This window comes from Brassica oleracea, chromosome C3, assembly GCF_000695525.1.
Source record: "Brassica oleracea var. oleracea cultivar TO1000 chromosome C3, BOL, whole genome shotgun sequence".
Lineage (NCBI taxonomy): Eukaryota > Viridiplantae > Streptophyta > Magnoliopsida > Brassicales > Brassicaceae > Brassica > Brassica oleracea.
In genome coordinates, this window is record NC_027750.1 from 38,702,956 (window position 1) to 38,713,970 (window position 11,015).

Sequence of the window (11,015 nt, forward strand, 5' to 3'; positions counted from 1 at the left end):
GATCAGGGTTGGTTAACAAGTGGGAAAATGTGAGCAAAATAAGGGAACGAAGAAGATCGTGCCATGGAGAAAACAAAATTACTACTCTTTCTCTTTCTTGTGGTGGTGGTGATCGTGTACAAAACCTTTGAAACCTTCCATGGCTCCCACTCTTATACTTATACTACTATATATTATAACATCCAATTTAATCTGGACATTAAGGGACTAATTTGAATTTCTTAGAGGCATGAGGCATCCATGAGGCGAGTCCAAATTTGTTTAAGTATTCACTTTTCAATAATAATAAATTTATAAGAGCCAGCAAAAATCCAAAGCAGTTGACTTTATAAATCCTTAATCGTCGTGTCAGAAACTATTAAAAATAATAATTTGATAAATCTCATCATTTTTTAATAAATCTACAATTTTTATTATTAAATTATAAAAAAATAAACAAAAATATTTAGTTTTATAAATTTAATGTTTTTATAGAACGGCAAGAGTATTAGAAAACACTTTTGGTTTCCAGCGAATATCCCCGCCGCTTCTCTTCTGCTGCTAAAAGTTTAAGGTAAGTGAATTAAAGTCTATTATTTTTGGTTAGACTACAAAAATATAGCCTACGATAGTTATATACTACTTCTGGTCTCGACAGCAAAATTATTGAAATTTTTTTTTTGTTCTACAAAGATAGATTTTCTATATTGTTAAAATATTTTTTTATACTTTTGAAAAACATTAAATGAGAATATTTGAATTGATTTAATTTTATTAGTATAAAATTATTGAAAAACGTATAATAAAGTAATAAATAAATTAAATTATAAACATTTATTAAATTTTTAATAAACGTCAATGTTCTTGGAAATCTTACTTTCCGAGTATTCAATATAATTCGGTCCCGGTCAAAACATTCTATAACCAAATCGGGCTTTCAATCTTACTCCAATGCTCCACCAGTGTGGCATTTTCAACAAAAATTGCGGAAAACAATTAAATGTCCAAAACTTCCAAGTGTCATTAAAGGAGTAGCAAAATGTAATCTCGGTCTAAAATCTAAATTGTGGTTCTTTGAAAAAAAAATCGACAGAATGACAAAAAAAACCTCATGCATTTGGATTCGTTATTCAGAAGCTAAAGAGCAACAGGGAGTTCCGAAGTATGTGTAATAAAAGGGAAACTGAACCAGAGATTCCTTTCACCTGAGGAAGAAAACTTCTTCATCCCCAGAGACGACTAATGAATCCTCTCTGGACTTTCTTCTTCCTTTCGTCAAGAACTGGGAACTCAATGCAATTGTAGGCCAAGTCTAGAACAATTGGATTACGAGGTATAGACTGAAATGCAGGTGGGAACCGTTCGATCTTTGGTGCCATTTTTGTGTTTGCATCTCCAACTGCTGATTCATACACCTCCAGTTTATCCACCAGGTATTTCTCCACCTGATGTTTGACATAAGAGGACAAAAAAAACCCCATCAGGGTGCAATTTGTTGATTATGAGACATTTGCAAGATTAACAAAATAACATAACAGCAAGACACATAACGTATGCTGGGGATGTTTATATCATCTGCCACCAAACAACCAAGTAAGGGTGACGGGGAAAAGTGAGGTAAAATAATGAGATTGTACCTTAGTGGCTGTGTCGTTTAGTGATATCGTTGAGATTTTCTTTGACAGCTTCTCTGGCGCCTTCTCTTCCTCCATGATCCCGGTCGCATGTTCTATGCAACTATTAGCTCTGCATTCTTTGCTCACTGCCTTCAGTTCCTGGATTGTTCCCTGAGAATTATTGGAAAAAAAATTAGTCAAAACTAATATACTTTAGTGACACCATGCCTATACTTACACCATCAACATATTAACCTTATCCAATCGACATGAGGAGGTAACATAGAACTGCTATCCAATGACTTTGTATGAGGTAAAAATGTAAAATAATACGTTGATACCTCATCTTTGTTTGCTATGCTCTGAAACTTGCTCAGGGCATCTTCAGCAAGAGATCGAGCTCGACAATATAAGGCATATGCTTCAACCCTTTTTCCTGCTAGGCTATATGACTTTGCCAAGTAGAAGCACCTGAAAATAGATTTAAGAAGATATCATCAGCTAACTTAATCATAGGCGACGAAAACTGAACGCAGCAGTTAGTATATGAAAATAACTCTTCTTATTACGTTTTTTCAAATGGAAAAAACTGTGTGAATATTTCTAAACAGGAGCTAAAGCATCTAATAAGTGATTCTAGTATAGACCAAAAGAAATAGGTGAGGAGATGACTGTCTGGGAAAGAGATTCCTAACTAAATAGTATAGATTCATGTTAAGGATTGGATCAACGGCTTTGAGGAGCTTAACTCTAATCAAATATGCTAAATCAAATAAAAAAAATATAGCGAGGCCACAACTCAATAGCAATCATCCTCCAAAAAATACAATAACGTGGAAGAAGAACTAAACCTTTCAGCACGAAAGGCTAAGCTTTTGCGCTGACACTCTTCTTCGAAGGCAATCTCTTCGGGTTTCCTGTCTCTTCCAGAGCTAATGAGGTCAGAAAGATCAGCGACATTCTGAAAAAAGAAAAGAAAAGAAACAAAGATGAGGTCTTCTCGATGGTTTAGCACACAAAATCTGCTTCTGGAGAAAAAGACAGGTACACAGTGGTTAACCTGTAACAGAAGGTCATACAATCGAACAAGCTCCTCAGGCTTAGTAACCTTTTCAGTTTTATCATCACGTTTCTTGTTCAGTTTACTCTTTGCTATTTTAACCAACAGCTGGTTCCTTTCAATGGTTCTTTGTCCTAGCACAGCGCCAACAGCTTTGTCCAGACCATTTAGATCATCTTTGACAGATTCAGCATTTCCTGCACTTACCTAAAAATAATATACTCCTTGTGAAAATCAATTAAAGAAACAGCAACGCACCAAAAAAAAAACAGATACTCTTTACTCTTTAACAAACTTGTCTAGACTTCCAAAAATCTTCAAAAGGTTATTCGGTGAACCAAATCAATAAATTAGCCATCTCCTGTAAACTCACTCACCAAGTCACTGCGTATGGTGTTCCGCGCATCATGATATGCAGTGAATAATTTATCATATATGGTCAGCTTTTTCTCTGCAGGGAGAGATTCTGCTCCTGGACTCTGTAGCTCCTTCTCAAAGTCTTGGGCTGAGCGAAAAAGGAACAAAGAGTGAGAGCCGCAGAGAAGTGCTCAGTGTCCAATCAAAGCAGGTTATATATTAAGAGGGTAACGCATAACAGTAAATACATAGTAAAGGTAAACCATAATTGTGCCAGATCATAATTTGTCAGCATAACATAGTAGTTCAAAAAGAGAGAATTGGAAAAAGTTACTCGAACCTTTTAAAATAGAAACCCGAGATTTTGGGTTGGAAACTGGAAATCTGTAGCCAAGCCAATTAAACTCTGTAAGAGATGCAGCTTGTTGAGATCTGGCCTCTTCCATAGCAGCCTATATGACAAGCGAGCAATATGCATCATATTAATCCGAAATGTCTGAGAGATCTGAGAAAGAGTTAACCACTAAACCATTGCAAATCATTCAAGAGTATCCAAGATCGTATACATGTAATAAGTATTTGTGTGTGTTGGTCACGGGTCAAAAGCGGACTCTAAGCTCACAATAACAGATGGCAAAGCCAACAAACAAAAATGTTATGCTTATGCGGACTATCGAAACATGTATATACATAGTTAATCACTTGCTTCGGTGGTGAGGCTAAACAGAAATGATATGTGTGCGTACCTCTATCTTTGCTTTGAAAAGATCCAATGCAGGACCTTCCATTTCACCAATCTGAAGTAGTTCAGATGTCTGCAAGTTTGATTTGCCAATTTTGTGTTTGCAGTATTCAATACTGGGCTCAAGCTCCTCAACCCGTTCCCGACAAAGAACCTGGTTCTCTAGATCACCGTATTTCCCGAGTTCCTCATAAACAGCTCTGCGACGGCGATTAATTATCAGAAACGAAAACAGCGAAACAAAACCTACCAAATTGCAAAAAGAGGATCCTGAACAAAGACAAACCTGGCGTTTCTGAAACATGCCAACGCAGTATCCCAGTTTTGATCTTGCTCAAACAACAGGGTGCCTTTCATATAGGAAGCATATGCCTATAAAAGAGTAAGATGAAGTATGAAGACTCATGTCAGTCTGTTTATAGAGGACACATACATTTTACAGGAAATAACGAAACAACAAAGCTAATAGCCTAAAACTGAGGAATACTCTTCTTCTTCCATTCAAGGCAGAGATGTATGTTCATGAAAACACATCAACATTTGGGATCACCGAAATACCTCAGCTTCCAAAGATGTCCTGGAGTCCGTCTTATTAGAGCACAGACCTGAGAAAAGCGAAGCCCATTTTACTGCCTTCCTCAGCCTACCAATTAAATATATCCGCTGCCTTGCATTAGGCCCATCTGGTAGCTGTCTTTTGTCCATTGCATGGCTCCATGCTCTCTCCGTCATATAGAAAACCACATGGAGAAACCTATTCAAATAAAAACATTAACTCAATTACAGGTATGTGAGTAGAGTACCTCAAAACCACTTATAGTGGAAGCATAAACTGAGCCTTCACATCTTTTTTAATGTTAAGATTAAACATTAAAAAAAAAAAGCCAGGAATTAATTTCTGTAGGCAAATAAAACATCTCAAACAAAAAAACTTCAAGTTGGAAGGATATATACCTAACATCAGTGACAGTTGATTCAAGTATGGCTCGCCGAGTGTATTTACCACGACCATGAGTAAACTTCAAGGACTTGTACAGCCTCCTCAACCGTGCTGAGCAATACCTCCTACGGAACAAGATAGCACATCAGCTAAAAAATTTGAAAAGACCATGTAAGCTAATGAGCTTAGGGTTTACCTATAGCGAGCATAGTCACCATGACGCAGACCATGTTGCGCCTGGGAAGTTTTCATCAGCTGCAGAACTGAAAATCCAAATGCGTAGATTCACAAACTTAGACGCCTTGTTGTACGGTTCAAGTAAGCCACCAATTGCTAAATTCGAGATTCACACACATGCAGGTACTTATTCATGAATATACTAACCATTCATCGAGAACCTCGGAAGGATCTGCTCAGAGCCGTCCGATTTGGGATCGTCGATCTCCATTGCTGACATCTCGTTCTCCTTCTTCCCCATCAATCCACTGAACCCTGGCTAAAGAAAGATACACCAAAACGGATAAATCCACCACGACGATATAAAAATTGAGGGATTCATCGAACAAAACACAGCGAATTGAAATCGTAAAAATGCAAGAAAGATCTAGCTCAACCAGTTACTTTTGATTCGGTGAGAGGATTTCACGGCAGTGACTGGCGATGGCGACGGCGACGGAGAGTATGTGATGCGAGCGAATTTTTCAGTTTTGGATCGATGACAAGCAAAAGTGCACGAAGAGAGGGCGAACAGGTGGGTAGAAGAAGCTTATGTTATGGAGTTTTGGTAATCTGGCCTAGTCCATTCTGGTTTTATCTGGGCAGATATGGGCCTCAAAGCCCAGGACCATATGATTAAGTGTATCTTTGTATTGAGGGCAAATAGATGATGTTTTGATATTTTAATTTACTTTTTAACTTTATTAAAAACCGTGTAACCAATCATATTTTATAGCATGTTTTGTGATTGGTTGAATAATTTTAAATTTTTATTTTAATGATATTTTTTAGATAAAAAATATTTTTTTTAATAGTTGTGTCTCATCCTAAAATTTCATGTATTTTGAGACCGAAGGAGTATTAATTTGGGATTACTTTACCTTTTCTGAAAAGATTGTACAAACCCCATTACAAAATTTGTTAAAACTTTATCAACTTATGTAATCATCTTCATGCGTTTGACAAAAAAAAAGTAATCATCTTCATACTACACAAAATCACTTTAGAATATCAGTGTATTACACAATTTCTTATATTGTTGGATGTCTAATATAACTTTTACCATATTTATTATTTATAGCTGAGTTTGACTAGTTCTTCAACAGCAACAAAAAAAAAGGTGGTTGGTAAAAAAATCTCCAATGTAAAACTTTATTTTTATTTTAAAATTGAGTAAATTTTATATGGAGTTCAGTTTACTCCAACTATAAACTCTATATAGAATGAAGAACAATATAATGAACAAAAATTAAAATGATTATTTTATTTATGAAGTAAATCCCTTTTATATGGAGTGTGGTTGAAGTATTTTTTTTTTATTTGAAATTTTATTTTAAAGTAAACTATAGGAGGTTGGAGATGCTATAAACATTGTATTTATCATTATAATATAAAGTCAGCCTTAATTTACATAATTACTTTTGTCATCAAATTATTTAAAACAATTTTGTTTTGTCTTATAAATTTTGTTGCCGCATATTGGATGCCATTTTTAAAGTTGGATTAGCTAAGGTCAATATATAAGTACACATCCCTGTTCGAAAACGCGGCTGAGGCGGCCGGAAAGTCGTCGGAAAAACGTGGTGTGGTCTTCAACCGTGACGATTTGACCATAGGCGCTTACTGAATCGGAAAAGTTTTAGAACTCATCATTACTGTCGATTTGGAATCTGAAATTGATTATTCTTTAATAAATTAGTTATATATTGATTAAAACATATAAGATTAGCAAGAAAAACAATAGAAATCGCAAAAGAAAAAAAAAGAGGTGGCTGTAATTTGTTATGAGAATCGCAGATGTGAAGAAAAAGATAAAGTTATAACTTTATCTAATTTCTATTTCATTTAACCTAAAAACTGATTAAATAGACTAAAAATGCAACAGAGGGTTTGAATCTGTGATTGGTGAGACATAACAAAGGTCGCTGACCACTACACCATGCACCAATATTCTCATTTTCTCACATATTTAATATATGTAAACCCATAAAAACTTATATAAGTACATTAAAATTATTTTCCGATTAATTCTTGCATAATCCCCGATTAATTGATTCGGTGCTAGGCCTTGTCCGAGAGTAGGCGTTACGCTTAACGCATTTCTGAACAAGAGTGTACACACTAGACAGGCCAATGTAGATTGCTGACACGAAATAAAATAACAGAGAATAATAAAAAATTCTGACATTTTTAATGATTGAAAATCAGTAGATAATTAATAAATAGACCGACGAAAATCTATAATATAAAGGACCGGGTGGACCATATTAACAACCAAATAATTCAAAAATCATTATAATAAATATTTTAGTTAACTTATCCAATGGTATAAAAGGTTTATATAAGGCGCCATAATTCCATTGGTTCTTGCATCTGTCTTGCTTTTCTGTCCAATGTGTTCTTCAAGATTTAGCACGTGAAGCCTTTATACAAATTTTAAAAAGTTACTATTAGTTTTTGATCTTTCAAGCAGAGGTTGAAATTCAATGATAATATAGAATTCATACTGTTTTCTCATTCGTGAAAACCCAAACTAGTGTGTTGCTGATTTGAATTGCGTGTGGTTCTTTAATCAATGCTAGCATGTATCGGTACCAACTAAAAATATATGAAACACTGAATTGTTAGGACTTATAATATAACCATTATATGTACTTGAAATAACTGAAATATAGTAACATAGTAGGATTCCATAAAATAAATTAATTATCTCTTACCAATGATTTCATACACAAGTTTTGAATATCTTTAGATGATAACAATATTTAATATTGTGACTGTAGCTAAGTTATTCCAAACTTCCAAGAACGTAGGCATGTGAGACCAGCGTGACACTACAAAGTCTATAACAAAAGAGGATTTTATTAAATGCTACTCCTTACAATACATTATGTTTTGTTTTATTACACAAATATTAAGAAATTTACTTTTCTTTAAAAAATAGTTTTAAAAATATAATTTTAAAATCGTTCAATTAATTACATAAATGACTAAAGCATCTAATTGGTTACACATTTTTCAGTAAAATTAAAATAACATAAAAATGTCAAAACATAATCTATTTTGAAATAACAAAAGTCTTCTAAAACATATTTGTTTTAAACACTAAAGGATATCATTGATTACGAACAAAGAAGATATATAAGGTATAACACAAAGCTAGCGAGTAACATGATGACAACCCCTAGAGTCTAAAGCCAACATGACATAGATCATTCCTCTGAAATCTAAAGCCGGCAGAATTGAAGAAATTCTCCGGAAACAAAACCATAACATAATGAACAAGGATCAAAGAAGACACTGATGAGAAAGACTAGATCATTACATCAAATCACAATCAAACTAGAGAGAAAAATCCAGACTTGAAGGAAGGGATAAGCGCACACCCATTGGCGAACTTTATTCAGGGAACTACCGCATCTCTTTATACTGCTCCGACGGCGAACATCTGACGAGCAATGAGAAATTGCAGAGAAAAAACCCAGGAGGAAGAAGAACCAACATTTATCATTCAAACCTCCACACCATGGTGCTAAAAGACCGAAGTCCCAAATCCTTGAAAACGAGCCGGAAGATCCTAAGACCACCATAAGCTGACCCGTTGCAAACAAGATCAAGGATAAGCACATCCTTAGAAATCTCAAAAGATCCTCTAGAAGAAGTGACCATTAACACGCATGCAGACCAAAAGACAAGCCTTCTACCAGAATCCGAAAAACCATAGGTCCAACCGAGGGAAGCAGAGAGACAGAGCACACAAGGAGACCCAACAGATTCGATGACTCGAAACCCATCAAACCAACACCGACAAAGCTCTAATTTTCTCTAACCAAATCTGCGGATCTAGATCTAGGAAACCAATAGGGCAACTTTGATATTAAGCAAAAAAGGATACACCGAGAAACAAAACAAAGAGAAACAGGGACCCTCCCTGACTGACGGTGGCAAAGAGAAACCACACTGTCGGTCGGAGAACACGATTTCATAATTGAGTTTTTTCTAGAAAGAGATCAGATGATCTAGAGAGAGAATTTGTAATGAATCGTAGTATTATGAAACAAAGAGAGTAATTCTAATTTTTTTTTGGACAAAAATGCTAACTCTAATCAAATCTGGCTGTTGATAAAAAAAAAATCAAATCAAATCTCGCTTGTTGATCTAAAAGCTGGAAGACGGTCTGGTCTTGGTTGTAACTCAACGCCGGTTAGATACGGTTAACCTCAAGTGGATCGATGAATCCAACGGTTCATATGAAAAAGGTGCACAAAGATTTAAGATGGTTAGTGGGGTAGATGATCACATCCTGAGGTAAGATTTGCTGGTTCATCTTTTGTTGTGTAAACTAATGAAATACTGACACGTGGATTCGTTGAGAAGAGCATCTTCAAAAATAAATGCTTTTCTAATCCTCTACGCAGCGCCTAGCAGCATTTAAAATATGGGAAAGTGACCCTCTCTCTCACGCAACTCTCAGTTTCGTCCACCAGTCAGCTCAGCTTAGCTCGGTTCAAGTCATATACTGTATTAATGTGAATCATCTACTCGTTATACTATAAGATAGTGGACCACTACTATCTTATAAATACTCATACATCTGCAATTAAGGGGGGAGGGGAAATAGGGTATGAAGCTAAATATAGGAAACATGGTGGATAGGGAGCACAAATACTCTATAAATATTGTATTCTACGAAATCGAATGATAAAAATGTTCGACGGAGATCCCAATACAAAACACTTCATGAATCTTTAAGCAATGCATTTATACGCATCATAACACATAAATATAAACTTTTGTTTAACTAGTAACTAGATACTAATCCGCGCTGTACGCGGAAATTATTTGAACAAATGTTTCTAATTGTTACTAAGATTATAAAATAAAATTTTATAAATCTTACTTTGTGACACTATATTTTGTCTTATATATGTTTTTTCTTGTTTTCAAACACGCATATATTTTGTTTATAATATAACATGTGGATATAATATACTAATTTTTCTTCCATCTATATTATATTAAAATGTTTGTTTGTTAAAAAAAAAAATTAATCATATAATGGCCTAGATGAAAACAAATTGATAGACGATAAGATCAATAAACTTGCAAAGTAATAATACTTTAGATGAATCAGTCTGGTCCATTAGTTAAAACATATATCTTATTAAATTAAAAAATACTTTAAGCTCTTGTTTGGCACCGTAGATAGCAATTTAAAAAAAAAAATACAGTATCGTTTGGAAACATGAATAAGAATGTGTTTATGCTATTAAAAAAATTGAAAGTTCATTATATTATATTAAAAAAAATTGGTTTGGTGTAAATATTTGGAGAGAGAATTAATAATTATTTAAGTATTTTTGAATTTTTGAGTATATTTTAACTATTTTAAATATTTACGTTTGATTATTTGTATATATTTTCAAGTATTTAAACGAATTTAAAAGTATCAAATATATTATGGATTTTATATATATATATATATATTAAATCTAAAAATTATTAATATATATAACTATATAAATCTATTTTAGATACCCAAAATACTTCGTTTCTGATCGGATTAGGTTTCAATTCTTCAAATACTAAAATTTTGAATAATTCAGATATTTAATCAATTTCAGTTCGGATTTGGTTATACTTATTCGGATTGAGATCAGTTCGATCTTCGAATTCGAGGTTTTTGCCCAACCCTAAATAATGATATAAAAAACAAATAGAATCATATTTTTTTTTAAAACAAATCCGCGCGGACCAAACTCTAGTTTTAGTTAAAATAAAAAAATTTAAGCCTACATATTTTACTTGTAACGTGTAACCTCAAAATTTTGTAACCACTTTATTTTCTTTTTCTTCTCCCTCGGTGGTTCTGAATCGTTCTCCGAATTAAATTGTTACTCCTTAGATTTTTTTCCTTGCAAGATACGTTAGAATAGATTTTTAGCAAATCTATTGTTGTGGTTAGAATATTCTGGCATGGAATATATTAGGAAACTATGTGTCGACACAAAATTTAAGTTGTTAGAGGTTATTTAGATTGGAAGACATGTTATTGTAAAATTGATCAAATATATTCTTAATATTGTTAGAATATTTCTTTTTCAA

General features: G+C 33.9%; 1 protein-coding gene across 4 annotated transcripts; it reads right to left on the bottom strand.

Moving 5' to 3' along the window:
* Positions 1-982: 982 nt before the first annotated feature.
* LOC106327951 (signal recognition particle subunit SRP68) lies at positions 983-5,411 on the bottom strand. 4 transcript variants are annotated; one of them, XM_013766276.1, is made up of 14 exons: positions 5,316-5,411; positions 5,079-5,190; positions 4,891-4,957; positions 4,709-4,819; positions 4,313-4,508; positions 4,041-4,126; positions 3,759-3,954; positions 3,353-3,464; positions 3,033-3,160; positions 2,656-2,862; positions 2,447-2,556; positions 1,937-2,066; positions 1,617-1,766; positions 983-1,424 (listed from the first exon to the last, which is right to left on the bottom strand). In XM_013766276.1, the coding sequence occupies exons 2-14, from the start codon at positions 5,170-5,172 to the stop codon at positions 1,203-1,205; spliced, it is 1,809 nt and encodes a 602-aa protein (XP_013621730.1). In that variant the 5' UTR covers positions 5,173-5,190; positions 5,316-5,411; the 3' UTR covers positions 983-1,202. The 4 variants fall into 4 exon arrangements, with proteins under 4 accessions (XP_013621730.1, XP_013621731.1, XP_013621732.1 ...); XM_013766277.1 differs by having other exon boundaries at positions 5,309-5,381; XM_013766278.1 differs by having other exon boundaries at positions 5,079-5,186; positions 5,316-5,380.
* Between the last annotated feature and the right edge of the window lie 5,604 nt (positions 5,412-11,015).

Bases quoted from the DNA above. Each gene is read 5' to 3' on its own strand.
- LOC106327951 (XM_013766276.1), bottom strand. From the start codon at position 5,172: ATGGGGAAGAAGGAGAACGAGATGTCAGCAATGGAGATCGACGATCCC. The intron at 4,820-4,890 runs GTAAACCCTAAG...CTTGTTCCGTAG, and splicing joins GGTGACTATGCTCGCTATAG to GAGGTATTGCTCAGCACGGT. The intron at 1,425-1,616 runs GTACAATCTCAT...GTCAAACATCAG, and splicing joins TAAACGACACAGCCACTAAG to GTGGAGAAATACCTGGTGGA.